Source organism: Candoia aspera, chromosome 1, assembly GCF_035149785.1.
Source record: "Candoia aspera isolate rCanAsp1 chromosome 1, rCanAsp1.hap2, whole genome shotgun sequence".
Taxonomy (NCBI): Eukaryota; Metazoa; Chordata; class Lepidosauria; order Squamata; family Boidae; genus Candoia; species Candoia aspera.
Genome location: NC_086153.1, coordinates 165,377,877 through 165,395,203, shown reverse-complemented (window position 1 = coordinate 165,395,203; position 17,327 = coordinate 165,377,877). Strand labels below are relative to the sequence as shown.

General features: G+C 41.2%; 2 protein-coding genes across 2 annotated transcripts in view; one reads left to right on the top strand and one right to left on the bottom strand.

Moving 5' to 3' along the window:
* COL4A2 (collagen type IV alpha 2 chain) overlaps positions 1–8,333 on the top strand; it is a 172,467-nt gene extending 164,134 nt beyond the window's left edge. The window contains exons 46-48 of the mRNA XM_063317783.1: positions 3,098–3,289; positions 4,727–5,013; positions 6,331–8,333. Coding sequence (XP_063173853.1) covers positions 3,098–3,289; positions 4,727–5,013; positions 6,331–6,585 — 734 coding nt within the window. The 3' untranslated portion in view covers positions 6,586–8,333. The remainder of the gene's footprint in view (positions 1–3,097; positions 3,290–4,726; positions 5,014–6,330) is intronic.
* Positions 8,334–9,946: 1,613 nt separating this feature from the next.
* RAB20 (RAB20, member RAS oncogene family) lies at positions 9,947–12,001 on the bottom strand. The gene is made up of 2 exons (XM_063317782.1): positions 11,676–12,001; positions 9,947–10,897 (listed from the first exon to the last, which is right to left on the bottom strand). Exons 1-2 carry the CDS (start codon positions 11,842–11,844, stop codon positions 10,365–10,367), a joined length of 702 nt encoding a protein of 233 aa, XP_063173852.1. The 5' UTR covers positions 11,845–12,001; the 3' UTR covers positions 9,947–10,364.
* Positions 12,002–17,327: the final 5,326 nt, after the last annotated feature.

Here is a 17,327-nt window from a genome sequence, read left to right as displayed (position 1 = left end):
TGCAACTAAAGTTGATCAAATAAATGTGTGTACAATTGCCTGTGAGCCAAAATAATCTGAAGAAAATGTATAGGTTTTTTTAGATAATGCACCTAAGGAAGTATTATTTGAAAGACTCACCTAAGCTGGCATAATTTTGGAATAGGCATTCCACTGCCTTTCTCACACAAGAGGTAATGCCTTGTTAGGAGGATGCTTATCTACTTTTTCATAAAAATGTCTATTAAAATTGATTTGTAAATAGATAAAAATGGGTGAACTGCTATTGGAAATAAATGATATTGTAGTCTGATATTTTGCTTTGCAACATACGAGCTTACCAGTTTTTAAAATTACTATTATTAAAAGAGTCTTAAAACAAACTGCTCAGATGGGATAGTGAACCTGGCAGCTGCAACTGGAGATACCCATAGATATTTGTGACCAACCAGGTTGCCTGCTCTTATTTATTTATTTATTTATTTATATAAATAAATAATTCAAATTTAGTTATTGCCCATCTCCCCCAAAAGAGGGACTCTGGGTGGTTTACAGTAAAATCAAACTATAATCATAAACATTAAAATCTCATAAAACCAGACACATTACAATTATTATAAAATGCAATAAATAAATATAAAATCCAAGAGGGTATAAAATTCCAAGCTGGTGGGAGGGCCTTTAGGGTGCGAGCCACCCCCAAGAATGGTTACCCACTTCCCCGCCCCATGCGAGATGGCAGAAACAGGTCTTCAGGGCCTTCCGGAAGGTCAGGAGTGAACGGGCCTGCCTCACCTCCCGGGGCAAGATGTTCCAAAGGGTGGGAGCCACTGCAGAGAAGGCGCGTTTCCTGGACCCTGCCAGATGAAATTCTCTTACAGACAGGGTCCGTAACATGCCCTCTCTGAACGATTGGGTGGGGTGGGCCGATGTAATGGGGATGAGATGGTCCCTCAGGTAACCTGGCCCCATGCCATGTAGGGCTTTAAAGGTGATAACCAACACCTTGAATTGGAAGCAAACTGGCACCCAGTGCAGCTCGCGCAGCAAAGGTGTTATATGTCCCAACCTAGCGGCACCAAAAATGGCCTGCACGGCTGCATTCTGGACCAGCTGAAGCTTCCGGATACTCTTCAAGGGTAGCCCCATGTACAGCACATTGCAGTAGTCTATATGGGAGATGACCAGGGCGTGAGTGACTGTTCGGAGGGCTTCTGGTTCAAGGAATGGGTGTAACTGGCGCACAACCCAAAGTTGCACAAAGGCCCTCCTGGCCACAACTGCCACCTGCTCTTTGAGCAGGAGTCGTGAGTCCAGGAGAACCCCCAGATTACGCACTGAGTCTGTCTGGGACAGTGCAACCCCATCCAGAACTAAATGACAATTTCCCAGAAGGTGAGGTACTGTCAATCCACAGCCACTCCATCTTACCAGGGTTCAGCTGAAGCCTGTTGTTCCCCATCCAGACCCCCACAGCCCGCAGGCACTGAGAAAGGGAAATCACTACATCACTTACCTCACCTGGGATGGAGATGTATAATTGGGTATCATCAGCATACTGATGATACCTCATCCCATGGTGACGGATGATCTCACCCAGTGGTTTCATGTAGATGTTAGAGAGGAGAGAGAACCGAACCTGCAGCACCCCACAATAGAGGGGTCGAGGGTCGGATCTCTCCTCTCCTATCACTACCGATTGGGATAGGCCCTGGAGGAAGGAGGTGAACCAGCGCAGAACTACGCCACCCACCCCCAGCTCCCTGAGCCATCCCAAAAGGATACCATGGTCGATGGTATCAAAAGCCGCTGAGAGGTCACTGCCTCCATCCCGCTCCCGCCAGAGATCACCAATAGGGGGGACCAATGCAGTTTCTGTCCCATATCCCGGCCTGAAACCTGACTGAAAGGGGTCCAGATAATCTGTTTCATCCAGGACCCTCTGGAGTTGCAACGCCACCACCTTCTCAACCACTTTCCCTATAAAGGGGAGCTGGGAGACTGGACGAGAATTGGCCAGCACAGTTGGGTCCAGCGATGACTTCTTGAGGAGGGGGTGCACCAGCACCTCCTTAAAGGCAGCCAGGAACACCCCCTCCCTCAAGGATGTATTTACCATCGCTTGGACCCAACCACACGTCACCTCCCGAGCTACCTTCACCAGCCAGGTGGGGCATGGATCTAACTGACAGGTGGTGGCATTCACAATCTGGAGGATCCTGTCCACTTCCTCAGGTCCAACAGGATCAAACTTTGTATCTAACCCAACTCTTCATTAGAGTTCAAGACATTTTCAAGCATGGTATAGCCATGCAAATAGTATCCAGGGCCTGCAGAAATGAAGAGGACCATAGACAGGTTCATCCCACAGAAGGTTTTGAGCTTTCCCAAATATTCAGGAGTATGTATTTATGAGCATCACTGCATGCCCAGTGTTGCCAACTCCAAAGCCTCATAGCCATGTTAGCAATGGCTGTTGTGATCACCACAGCCATGGCAAGAACAGAGTGCCAATCTGCATTCCCTTTCACCAACCAATAAAAGAGCAGAGAGTGCCTCCCCAACACCCCTGCATTTGCTGCTATTTTAAGGAAACTTCCTTTATCCTTTGGAGAATAGTGTAGAGCAGTGTTTCTCAACTTTGGCAACTTTAAGAAGTATGGACTTCAGCTCCCAGAAATTCCCACACCCATTTTGGCACCCACCCCCCAGTGCTCATTTTGGCACCCCCCCAGCGCAGCACCTGGGGCGCATGCCCCACTTGCCCCCCACCCCCAGTTGAGGCCCTGGGAGGAACCATCTGCGGGGAGAGGGCTAGCTTCCTTGTGCAAATGGGAGCTTTGTGACCTCATGCTCTGAGGATTCCAAATGGGTCCCCAGCCAGAAAAAGGGATCTTGCTATCCTCAGACTGCACCGCATCTTCTGGCGTTGGAGAAGTGCTTTTTGATAACTACTACACAATGCCAGAATCAGTATCAAATAATTTCAGTTCAGTAGCTGTGGATTCCCTTCTATTTGTACTGGATTATTCAGTAGTAAATAAAGTAGCCCTGATTTGCATTGGATTTCAGGTGGCAAAGCCTTTAAAAGCAATGTACTGCCTTTATATTTTTCTAGGTGCAGTAGGTGATCCTGGTACTCCTGGACGGCCAGGTATGCCAGGCCGCAGTGTTAACATAGGGTATCTCCTTGTGAAGCACAGCCAGTCTGCTCAAGAGCCAATGTGTCCAGAGGGCATGAACCAGCTTTGGAGTGGCTACAGTTTATTGTACTTCGAAGGACAAGACAAAGCACATAACCAGGATCTTGGTATGCATTTTAGCTGCTTCATAAATAATATACACTGTAAATTTATTAAACATTTCATCAGCATTTCCAATTTTTTTTTAACAGAATAGCTATTAACTGTCAGATAACATAACAGGAATCATGTACCAGATTGGTACCAAGGTTTTACTATGGCATAAACTCTCATGGATTACAGACTATTATAGCGGATGCCTGGATTATTATCCTGAAAGAAGAGCATTTCCACCATGGCTGGGCCAACATTAAATATCAGACAGGCAGACAGAAATAAATGTAAAAGGTTCAAACAGTCATAGTGTCCATTCATAAGACAGTTGTTGGACATGAGGAAAAATTCATGCAAGCATGTTCTGTGGCACACCCAACATCCATTTTATTAACTGGACCCAATCAATAAATAATTATCATTGTCTGCATCTCCTATCCTCCTACCCACTTCCCCCAACACATGTCACTCCAGTGGACATACAATATGCTGCTCTCCTAGGAGATGTCTTTAATTATTTCAGTAGTGTGGAAGAAACGATTATGCAAGCAACTTCCAAGACAAGGGTCAGCGACCTCCTTCCCCACAGGGGCCAGAAGCCATGCTGCCGCCACCATTTCCTCTTCCTTCTCTGCCTCATGTTTGCTCCCACCAGCGCCTGGGTAGGGGACTTGCTCTGCCTGCATCGAGGTGGCTGGTGAGCCTGTTGCCCAAATGGCCACCCAAGGAAGCAATGAGCACTCCTCACAAGAGGAGCCAAATGGATGGTGCTCTCTCACGCATGTGTGTACAGGCTGGCTAGATGTGTTTCTTTTGGGGATTTGTGGGCTGGATGATTTTGGGTGGTGAGCCAGATCCAGCCCACAGGATGCCAACCCCTATTCTAAGATATTAGTATGGCTCTCAACACCTTGGAGTTCTTACTGCGCTGTCAAAAACTAGCAAGAGAAATGTTTATCAAACATTGGTGAACAGAAATGAATAGGAATAACTTGCATGGATTTTTATTTTGGTGATCAAATAGTATCTAATAGAGTGGAAAAGCAGATCTCTGACATTTACATCTAACATAGAAGTATTGCCGCCAGAAGATTATAGCAGAATTAATTTGTGCTAGTTGAGTTACATGTAATGCTATTGTAGCTCTGTATTTCTTTCAGTTCTAGATGCCGGAGAGTTACTGTTCTCTGGAACATTGACAACTTACAATGCTGTAGACAAATAAAAAATATCCTTCTGAAGGTGGGGGCATTCTGGCATTTTGCTAGTTCTCTAAAATATTATTAACATTTCCTCTTTCCAGCCTTTCTCGGGGGAAAGTTTCTGAAGTATTTCAGAACTGCAGAAGTACTTACTGGTTTGGAAGCCAACCTTATTGTTTTGAACTTTCCAAACAGACTACACCTGGAGACACATTAGTGATTATTCTCTGTGTTTATTCTGTCTTCCAGGCCTGGCTGGTTCGTGTTTGGCTCGATTCAGCACTATGCCTTTCCTTTACTGCAATCCGGGGGATGTCTGCTACTATGCAAGTCGCAATGATAAATCCTACTGGCTGTCAACCACAGCCTCTCTTCCAATGATGCCTGTGGCAGAAGAAGAAATCAGACCTTACATCAGCCGTTGTTCTGTCTGTGAAGCTCCTGCTCTTGCCATTGCTATTCACAGTCAGGATATTACTATTCCTCACTGTCCTGAAGGATGGCGCAGTCTGTGGATCGGTTATTCTTTCCTTATGGTATGTGCTTCTTTTGCTGATGGGGGTACACATTCAGAATGCTTTTTAAATTGTACTTATCTTCTGCTTTTATGTAAGATTATTTATTTATTTAAGCCATTTATGGTGGCTGCCCAACTCACAAAATTGCAACTCTGGGTGGTTTACATGGGATTAAAATTAAGAACAAAAAGAAACCAACAAAAATAGAAACATCACCAAAATACCTAGTATGCTTCTGGTGGGCAGGCCTGGAGCCATCCTCTTTCATATACGTATACATAGGCTAGGTTTACAGTTTTCTTTACCATGGTTTGTTGTCCAAACTGCAGTTGACCAGGTTCACATAGCTCTAAATGATGGTTTAGAAATCAAAAAAGCTAGAATTGCATGTAATGGTAAACCATGAATTGCACACACTTTTCTCCCTCTTCTTGCTTCCCGTACTATAAAGCTTTAAAAGAATAGGTGCCCTTTTCCTTTCTCCCACCTGGAGATTTAACCCTTCCCATCTCAGCCATAAACTCTCCTCCACATGTAACAATTAGATCTTTTTAAAAAGCTTCCATTGGTACCAATGAAATGGTTAAAAAAAAAAGACTGTGTGTGAGAGGGTAAATATGAAGGCCATAAAATTGTGGTCTGTCTTAACTGTTTCTTTTTCTGATTATTTATTTCACCCTTTTAAGAAGTTAAAACATTGGCAGAACATAATGAGAGCTCCAAGCATTTAGATTTTATTTGAAAAACTTACTGGTCCATAATTTTGCCATATTAAGATATATACCTAAATAGTTAAGGTAAGAGCACTTCAATTAGTTTTGTAGTTGATTATCTCTTTGAACATGTAATGACATAGATATAATTTCAGGCAGCATAATAAATTATACTGCCTATATTAGACTATATTAGTTTTATTAACACAGGGTTTGACAGGAGCAAAAGAGGACCTGTCTAGAACAGGTCATATACAACATCTCTGAACAGACCTCTGTATTTTCCCATAATGATTTTCAATTCATAAATCTAGTGCATTAGCCTCCAAGCTCCTATTCAGCACTTCAGACTCAGATAAACAAGAGAAATAATCATGGCTGTTACAGACAATAATCTCTGGCTGTTTTAACTCTGTAACTACAGACAGACATTCAAAAGAAACAGTATTTGGGGACAATACTGGGCTTATGGAACCTTTGTTAGCATACACTTGATTTATATCCCCCCTTCCCTGGGATGAAAAGATAGCATATGGAAGGTCCCTTCTCATTTTTATGATCACCACAACCTGTAATGTACTTTTATATTATATTTGAATTGTATTTATCTGGTTTCTTATAGCACACTGCAGCCGGTGCTGAAGGAGGAGGGCAGTCACTGGTTTCTCCAGGTAGCTGTCTGGAAGACTTCAGAGCCACACCATTCATTGAGTGCAATGGTGCTCAGGGCACCTGTCATTATTTTGCGAACAAATACAGTTTTTGGCTTACCACCATTGACCATCAATTTCAACACTCACCTTCTTCAGATACACTCAAGGCAGGACTCATCCGAACACATATAAGCAGGTGCCAAGTGTGTATGAAAAATTTGTAAAATAAGCAAAGAACAATAACCCCCAAAACAGTAAGTCACTTCAGAGTGGCACAGATCAAATCTTGTTGGTGCTTATTTAACTTATTACCTCATCATTTGACCACAACTTCAACTCCCATTGTTATCTGGAAGAACAAACCACTGCAAGTACTCATAACCAAGCTATTGTTTGACCTTTGTTCATGTATTTGTGGGTTTGCTTTCATATGCTACAAATAATACAGTCTGTTATGAGAATAAAACAATAGACAAAGTTTAATTATTAAATACCATTGCTGTCATTTAAGTCTGATTTAATGTCAAATGATACTTATCTCTTTTTCTATATGCATATTACTGAACACTACTAACCTTAGTCATTGAGTATTAAATAAACATTCAAACACAAATGCAAACTGTGTTAGAATTTAGGATTTTAAACTGTATTTAGCAGATTGTTAAAATGCAAATGCCATTTTAACATCCATAGAATGGTCAAAAATAGAATCTGTGCTCTTGCTCTAAAGGAGCCCGGTTTTTTAGCTGAAGTCTTTGGCTACAAATCCAACAGAATTACAATGTTTTATGACTGAATGAAACTTTAACATCCACCCAATATACTTTATGTTGCAATTATATTTCAGGGCCTTTATTTCTTTATACACTGTTTCTTTATTAAACATCCTGTTGCTACATGTGCCTAATTATTTCAAAAGCCTGCAGAGAATGAACAATAAGCTTTGTTTGTGTCCCACTTAACCTGAATTTTTGGTCTCGGAATTCTGATGCATTGAACGCAATGTTGCATTATGCTGTGCAATACCCTCGATGGATAGACATAGCGCGTTAGACCAGAATTCAGTTCTCTCAATACTGCTGTGGGGAATTAAGGTTCAATGCGGCTTGGAGATAGACAATCTATGGCGTTTTAAATGTTTATATTCCACCTAATTTAATGAGAGAGGATGGGTTGGAATCCACATCTGAAGGACTGTACTTTGTCTATTTCTATTCAACCACTGCCAGATATCACAGAATCTGTGTCACAATCATCTCATGATAATTACAGGAATAGCACAAAGGGAAGGTGTTTGGAAGATTATGCCCTGCAGCTTGTGGAACTGCAGTTCAAGCTACAATCAAGAAACACCCTACTAAAGAGTACCATTTATTTAAGATTTTTGAGTGCCCATACTTAGGAATGTGACATCTGTCATTCTTCCCAATGTTAAGAATGGTAAGAGAGACTCAATTAGTATCACATTCTTGGGAGGGAAGTGAGTGATAGAAAAGGCATCTCCTCCCAGGAAGAATTAAGACCGTGCCTGGGAAAGTGAGATACACACTTTTCTCATAGCAGTGCTATACCAAAGCGGTGATTACATGCACACTTATCTGGTAAACTGTACAAATGAAGCTGGACTGGCTTCCAAGTAAACATGTATAAAATTGCTGAGTTAATCAGCTTCTGTCCCCAGTTCTTTCACCAGTGCTGACAAGCAGATGGAAAGGAGGCAGAATTAGAACTTAAACACTGCAAGTGGCAACAACCCACTTTTGGTGGTGGGTAGAGGACAGCTGCCCAGACCAATCTCTTCATCCCTCTGGGTAGTTGGGCAGTGAGGGCTTCCCACTGTTTTCCATAAAGTTTCCTTCCCAAACCAAGTCTGAATAAGAAATGTTCAAATACCCTTTTGAGTCTTTCTCCATTGTACTTATGATCACAGTGTTTCATTTTGTAAGTAAAAATAAAAGTGTGTCTCAAACTTTTTCTTATTCAATTGGTACCTGTTTTTATAACACACATTATGACTTAAACCCTAAAAAAAAACCCTATGTGGAGAAACGATCTATATATGAAGTGACTTGAAGGGGGCAGGACAAGAGAATCCAGGGAGCTTTTAGTTATTTAGAAGGGCCTGGCACTTCCAGCACGCACAATGTAGTAAATGGTAGCACAAAGAGGTCATATTGGAAATGAGCATATCCAAGACATCACCCTTAGACCCAGAGCCTGTAGTCGCACATTCAAATCAGTTTAAATTCTTCCCATTTAAGGAAATTCTATTAATCTATTTCTTACATATCAGATAAAGGCTGATAAAGTTTCAGAATTAGAAGAGCACTTTGTGGATTTAGAGGCCCAATGAACTTTTCTGTCTGTCTGAATGGCATTCCAAGCCACATCCTTCAGTTTCCTCCCAATTCTCGTTACTATTTAAACCTATTTGGTCCAAGGTATGAGCTCAGCACTGTTATTTGCTGCCAGAATTCAGTCCTAACAAATGCCATAATACAGTAAAGTTGTACCACTATTTGGGATTCAAAGCTAAGACAAAAAGTTTATTCTCCAGGCATACTTTAAGCGCATAATCTTTACTTTTATAAAGTACTATCTACAAAGGTAATTTCTAAATTTTATTGCTAATATAAATAGTCTAAAACAAAAATTAGGCAACAGCACAGTTTTTAAAGGTAGGGGTAACAGCTGTTTCACTCTATATTTGAATGTCAGTATTGTTTGATCACCTTTATAGTAATTTATTTCACATGGAGAAGTAATTGGCAGATCTTTAAAAAAAGTAATCTTCCTGATATTTCTGATCAGCTTGATATTTTTTTTCTCTTTCTTTCTTTCTTTCTTTCTTTCTTTCTTTCTTTTTCTTTCTTTCCTTTCCTCAACAACAGCACTGCAAAATACTGAGTTTTGCTATCACTGATTCACAACCAAAATATTTAAATAACCTTGATTCTCTAACAATCAAGTTCCCTGTTAGATATACTGCAGCCATCTCCACAACAAAATACATCCATTTTATGAAAATATATAAAACCTATTCTTTCTAGAATTTCATCCAGCTTAAGTGTCTTTTCTGTAAATAATACCTCCCTGTCCTCACCCACTTTTACAAATTAATTTTCCCCTTAGCCATTTACTCATATCCGGTTTCATGATTCTATTAATTATCCATAATTTTAACAGAAAAAATATGCTTAAATAATGCCACCAGAATCCTACCTGCTAATAGCCAAAGAATATTTTAAAACTTCTCTTACTGATTTAGAAGATAAGTAATTCATCAACTCCCTGGCATTTCAAGGTTTGAAACCAATAGTACAATTATGAACATTTTTAGTTCCAATACCACTAATTCACCACTGAGTTAAGATCAGCCTAAAACTCCAGACTACTTTGTGAATTCCTTCAGGTACATTTTGTTATTGAAGAAATAGGAATAATTTTTTTGCCTAACAACAAACGTGTGTTACCTAGACTGAGATTATATTTAATACTGTCAAGTTGATCTGACTTTCCTCTTTCCCCTGGCTCCAGTAGCCACAACTATATAACTGATGAGGAGAAAGAAAAGGGTAGAATCAGTTTGCTACAATTCCAAAGAAAATTATTTATTTTGCTGAAAAAAATATGGTGTGAAGTGGCTGATGAATATCTAGCCCCTTCCTGAAAACTCTTCCTTACTACACAGTGAATGCAACAACATCAAAAGATTCTTGCCAAAACAGATACTAAAGGTTCATGTGTAAAGCAGCACACAGTAACATAAATTTAATATGGGGGGATCACAATCAATGGGATTTAAAGGTCAAAACAACTGTCTCCAAGCCCCCCTCACAGAAGTTTTTGTCATCGTTGCACCATTTAATTTTTACAAAAATCCATTTTTTTATAGAAGATGCAGTTTATCTGGTTTGCCTTGTTATTTTTGCACTGTTGTCTTTACTGTATCTACTTCAACACTTATGTCCTTTAATTAGTGTAAAAAAATTGCATTCAGAATTTATCTGCAGCACCCAGAGTGTGTCTTTTTAGCAGTCTTGCAGTTATTTAAGTCTACAGTTTGTGGCAAGCCTTCAGCTTTTTGTTGCAAAATTACTGGTACCACCATCTCGAATACAGTTTCAAAAAGATGGTCCACATTATAACCAGTTTTTGCACTAGTTTCAAAACACATTTTTTCTGCTGCTGGGACATTTACCTCATCCAACATTTTATACTTGAGGATTTTCCTATAAAATGCTACGGCATCATTCACATGGACTTGTTTTTTCACCTTTGTAGAAATGAAACTGTTGGGGGGCTTCTCAAACTGATGTTTGTCTTCTGATTCTGGCAAAAAGGCACACGCATCTGTCAGGTCAACTTTGTTCCCAGCAATAACGAAGAGGCAATCTGGGCTGGCAGAATCCGTTAATGCTAGGAACCTATCCTCAAGTTCTACCATGCTCTGCAGGTTAGTTACATCATACGTGAGAATAACAGCCGCTGCTCCTCGGCAGTACATGGATCCAAGGCCATGGAATTGCTCGCGACCTAGAAGAAAGAACAAGTCGGAACAGAATACTGGCTTGACAATTAAAAATTGTCCAGATGTGGATTTCTGAATTTTCCCTACAGCTTTATTGTACTTTTGCAATAACTGAAACTATCACACAACACAGACCATGAATATATGTTCTCCTCTGAACTGGGCATATTTCAATAACGCAAATCTCTCCCGGTTACTGGCTAGGAAGACTAGGAAACGTCATCCACCATGCCACCCTAATATATAGTTCCCGGTAGTGGTCGCTTTTGTTATTTTTATTTCCAAAATAAAATTTTAAAAATCCTGCATATATTAGCGCTATCGACGCAATAGCGTTAAAGCTTCTTTTGGAAAAGTTGCTTAAGTTACTGCCAGACACCCAAACAACCCCTGTACGTTTTGAAAAGCTGAAATGTAGGGCCTAAACTAAAACAGCAGCCAGGCGCTGGAGTGGAAACCCTTCCAGGGGACTGAGAGGGCGCAGACAGTGCCGGAAGGCGGGACAACCCGGCCGGGTTGGCCGCTCAGCCCCTGCGACCAGCGCGGAAGGGCTCCTCCGCCCGCAAGCGCCGACTTCCCGCAGCGGAGCGAGAACGCGCGGCTGCCAAGCAGCGGTGGGCGTGTCGGGCTGCCTTTCCGAAGTTGGCAAAGTAAGCCGAGCGCTGCGTCGCCGACGCCCCTTGCCCCGCGCGCGGTCCGCTCGGCCTCGGAGGCGCAAGAGGAAGAGCGCCGCGCCGCTGGAGAGAGGCGACACTAGCGGACCGTCGCCCCGTGCCTGCTCACCTGCCGTGTCCCAGATCGAGATGTTGTGGGGGCCCCACTGCTTGAGGTAGAAGGCGCCCCCGACGGTGCTGACGGTGTCCTGGAAGCGCCGCTCCATGTAGCGGTGCAGCAGCGACGTCTTGCCCACGTTCATGTCCCCCAGCAGCACCACCTTTCCATCGGGTTTCATCTTGTCCCGCCGGGCGTGATGGCGGAGCCCCGTTCTGGAGTTCCTCGGAGAAGAGAGGCGGAGTTGCGCTTTCGCTCCCTTCCTGGGGCGGAGGTGCAGGAGGGGAAAGGGAGGGCGGCCGGGTGGCCGGTGGCGAAAGCCCTGTGGGGCGATCTGGGCGCCCGGAGGCGCTTTGGCCGGCGGGTGCTGCGCTTACCCCCTGCCCCGGGGAACGCGGCTAAGGAGTCAGTAGCGTTGACGAAGGTGGCTAAGCCATGGTTTGCTTAATTGTGATTTATGACTAAACCACAGTAGAATTGTGGACGACAAAGGACAGGGGCTGGGTTCCTAGAACAGGCTGTCAAAACCGAGCAAGCAAAACATTATATTTTACAGTATAGATTAGAGTATAAAAATAGAGAGTATATTTTTATACTCTAGTATAGTAATTGTTGTACCCCGCCCAGGGTCACTTTGTATGAGATGGGCAGCCATTTAAATATGATTGATAGATAAATACATAAATGTTTCTGTATTAAGTTTAAATATGTGTCAGAATATTTTAAAATCGTATTAAAGGAGAGTATGAATTATATTTTACAGACCATTAGAGAGCTCTCCTTATTTTCTATGGAAATTTCTGTCTACTTTAGTATAACTGGGTTCTGTGGAGTAAGTCACACATAAGTCAAACACTGAACATAAATGGCTTACTTTTGAGTTAAACATCCATAGGATTGTTAAATACCATGAAAGAGCAACAGCATGATACCTCAAGTCAATAAAAAAAACTGAAAAATGAGATATAATCATACAGCACTCCAGTTGTTAACCTTTCTGAAAATCGTAGTTTCACCAGCTAGAAATGGTGTGATGCCAAGGAAGTACCCATGACTGGGCTATTAAGCTGGAATTTGGTTCCCTCAATACTAAAATAATTGCATGCAGAAATGGAAAAATAAAGATGCTCCAAATGTTGAAGATTGGATATTTAAAGTTATGGACTTGGCAGAGATGGCAAAACTGACATGTCTAATGAGAGAGAAATCTACAAAGGCTTTTGTTAAAGACTGGAGTCTGTTCTCTACAAAAGTAGAGAAAAATAGCTAGGGGAGATAATGGAGAATTTAAATAGTGATTGCAACTGTATTTGAGAATAAGAAATGGTTAATGGATCTGTGAGGAAAGTGAAGGGTGGAAGTAGACTAAGTTTTTTGGGTTTTTTAAAGTTAGATATTTAGTTTTGTGTTTGTAGGTTTTTTTGTATATGTCTATGTATTGTGGGGTTTTTTGGTCTATTTTATGTGTATAATTTTAATAAAGTTTATATATGAATACTAAAATAATTGCAATTGAGTATGGTGGTAGAGTTTCATGGCCAGATCTGTTGTAGCACCATGGGCATCTCTGTGGGTCAAAAAAGTCAAGGTGGTATCCATGACTATGTAATAGAAACACTTTTTTTTGCATGCAACATATGTAAAAAAGCAGGCCTTTGATTGCACAGTGGTGGCCACCATCTGCAGATGTCCCTCTGTAGCACCATCAAAGGTGGTATTTCTGAGATTTATTGTCCATCTTTGGGGGAAGGGGTATTACTGTACAGGCCCTCAACATCCAGGATGGCTAGGATGGTGTTCTCTGGCAGATTGTTAGTGACTGTTTTTATGCCATGATTATTCCTAAATCAATGGCTGTCCAAGTCTTAGTCACGTGTGCATCTTGTGTAGCGGAAGCTGTACAAAGGTATACCTATGTAAATTTGATTTTGGGTACCTAGAGAAAATTCCTTCATCGGGTTATATAATTCCTTTGAGTAATTTTCAGTGAGATTTGAGACTTGAGATTCTATAAAATATGGTGTTGGAGAGTTGCCTCTTGGCCTTTTATATGTGATTCAAATTCTTCATGATGATGACAGCTTCTCCTTTGTCACCCTCTTTGATCATGATGCCACTCATCTCTCTGAAGCTCACATTCTGTATGGCTGAGGTAAATCAAAGGGCTAGGCAACATGCCAGGTTTGAAGCAGAAAAGGTGATTTGGAGTGCATAACCACCCAGGGTCACTCTAACCGCTCAGAGTCACTCTTGAGTGAGATGGGCAGTGATGAAATTTGAAATATAAATAAACAAATAAATAATGTTGGCATATCTCTGGGCATTTCTATTAAATCAGATGTATCTTTTCCTCCGCCTAATATAAATTATGGTATTTGCTGAACATCTTGACCTAAATAACACAGTGGAAGCATGGTACATAAAACTTGATGAATCCATATGAAGGGACCCATGCAAAATTGTTCTTCTGTAAGAAGGCTGTTGTGTAAGAAGACTTCTCTTTTCTCCCTATGGAATGTGCTAATTTGGCCTGTACTGGTTGTGGACAAAGGCCCGAGACGTGGAAGTCAAGCAAAGAGTCAGAATCTTAACTAGTGTTTATATAATATCGGGAGGCCCTTCAGACAGTGAGTCATGCCCTGGTCACCACATGATTGGATTATTACAATACATTCTACATGGGACTGTCCTTGAAGACCACCTGGAAGCTACAGCTGATTCAAAATGCATGGGCGCCTTTCAGTGTGCCCATGTGTCACCACTGCTACACAAGCTTCATTGGCTGCCAGTTGGCTTCTGAGTGCAATTCAAGGTGCTGGTTATTACCTATAAAGCCCTGTATGACAGAGGGCCTGGATATCTGAGGGACCACTTGTCTCCAATCATTTCTGCCCACCCAGTACACTCCGTGGCCCCCCTCTCCCTGGAGATGAGGATGGTGCCCTCTCCCCTAGGGTCCCAGAAAGCTCTGAAAACCTGGCTTTGGTCCCAGGCTGGGGGTTGATGTATTATTGTTAGTTGTTGTCTTGGGTTGTTTTCTTTTTCTTTTGTCTGTAAGATTATTTCAGTCTGGGCTGTCTGTTTGGTTTACTGTAATGTTTCTGTTTTTTATGTTTTTTTCTAGTTTTGTATGCCACCTAGGATAACCAGTCTATATGATTACTAACCCAGTTCTAATTCCATATTGTTGGATCTGGCAGGGCCCAGACATGGCAACTGGGGTAAGGGCCACTATTTTAAGGGATTCAAATTTCCTGCCTACTTATTCCAATCCCGCCTCTATCAGAGTGAGATATAACACCCACCTTCCCTTAACCCTTAGTGAGGGAGGTTCCATTATGTCATGCCCCTGCATAAGACATTTTTACATGACTTCCACTTTTCTGGAGGCGGGACTTCTCTATTTTTACACAGTGTATATACTGCCCAGTATCCTATGAGCCACTTCACCAGGCCAGTATGGGATAGATGTTGTAATGTCACTGTCCCCTACGCCATTAGCAAGGTGGACAGCAAGAGGCATGGAGCTGGATGCTGAATATATCCAGCTGTATCCAAAAGGTGGCTGAGAGGAGTTTTTCTCATTTCACTGGGGTAGAGAACATTTAATTTTGAAAGTCCAGAAAGGAAAAAGGGGGCAGTTGAAGGACTGTAATTCAGAAACTGTAAAAACAAATCATTGCTCTTAGTAATTGTGTAACTAAACTGCTCTCAACCGTATTTAAACAATATGAATCTTTTGCCTCCCTAGCACTGAGGAAGGGGGATGTATAAAGAAATGTACACAAGAAAGCAAAATATATCCAAAACACGAAGTACATCACAGTCTGGAAATTGGTCACAGGATCAAAAAATGCTCCAGTGTGGTTATGAGTAAAGTTGAGGAATCTATAAAGAACAAAACGTCTTTCTTCACAAAATTGAAATCCTTGCCAAGTCTTCTTATGGAGTCTGCAGGAATGGACTTTTTCTTGGGATACAGTATTTTCTGGAGATTGATGGTTTAATTTATATAAAAAGTGTAAAACCTACCATTTAAATTGAACATTTAATTATTTTAAGCATTTTACCATTGTTTTAATATTTTAATACATTTTAATATTGGGTTGTTGTTTTCCACTGCTTTGGTAGATTCTTGGAAAAATGATGCAAATAGCAGACACTCCGAGGCAACACCTTGCACGGTATCAGTTGCAGTTGCTTTCATTTCTTGTTGCAGCCTTCATACGTGGTCAACAGCTGTGCAGAATTAGGAGTTTTGTTTGATTCAGTGCAACTCATTTTGTGCACTTGTGAACTTCAATTCTGATTCACAGTATTCTTATTCCTTACGTGATGCCACTGTTTCCTTTTGAGGAAAAGAGGGAAACAAAGTAGGAACAATGCAGTTCTTGTTTCTCCTTGTCATCTGATAACATTGCAACACTCCAATTGCGAGTATAATTTTCTTCTTCCTTTATTTGAGCATAAGGCAAAATCAGTTGCTAAAAGCTACTGACCTCATGTTCTTTGTCTTTTGTAAGGACACCTGATTGGCTCTTATGTCTCTGTGCTGTACTTTTAGTCACATATCTAATGAACAGCAATTGTATTTTGCTACACTACAAATACCATGTGATATTTGTATCCACTGTAGCTCTTGCCTAATTCATACATGGGTAAGTTGTGGTCTGTTTTTGGTTAATGCCATCAGGTCAGGTCTGCAAAACTTTAGATGGTAACAGAGAGTTAGGGTGCTTTTTCTCTCTTTGTGGCCATTTACTGATCATACAGATTTTTGCAGCTCTGGTCTTGTGCCTCTACTTTGGCTTCCCAAAATTCTCTCTTCCTGCCACCAAATGAGTTTGCATTCTGTATATGATTTGATTCCTAAACAGTTCACATCCATGCTACTTCAACATTAAATAGGGAGCTATTTAATGTGCCTTACCTTGAGAGGACATGTGATTGTGGAGCACCCAAAGTAGAAGACATTGCACATGTCCTATTTAACTGTCAACTAGATGCCCCAGCAAGGGCTCAGTACCTTCAGACATTAATTGACAGAACCACATACTGGGACCATAACAAAAGACTATGTTACTTCCTCCAGGGCACAAATGCATATGTGGTCAACAGAACTGTTAAGTTTATAGTTAGGGCTGTCCAGCTGAGAACGCAATTTATAGAACACATTGGGGTAGCATGTAAAGGTGATGAATTCATTTAAACTCACATTCTGTATTTTATCACTTGTTTTATCACATCCTGCATTTTTATCTTACAATTTTATCTCTATTTTACCCTACTACTGTAATGTTAAGCAATGCGGGGAGGACCCTGATATTTGAAATGTTAAAACATTTCTTAAAGCATTAAAGGCTAAATGTCTTTTGACCAAACTGTCTTTATGCTGACTGCAAGATGGCTGGCATCATCAGAAGCGTTCTGATTAAAATACTGTAATCCACTTTGTTTCTTCCAAAATGTTAGCTGCATCTTTTCTCTTTAGAAGCATTTTTTTCCCATAGTCTAAGATGGAAGGAGGAGTATTTTATGAATGCGTAACTCCACTCAACCATTCTGGATAACTTAAGAAAATTTCAGTCTGCTTTGCTGTATGAGTATCATTAGGGAGCATTACTAATAAATAATACACTCTTTAAGGTCACAGAGACCTCATCA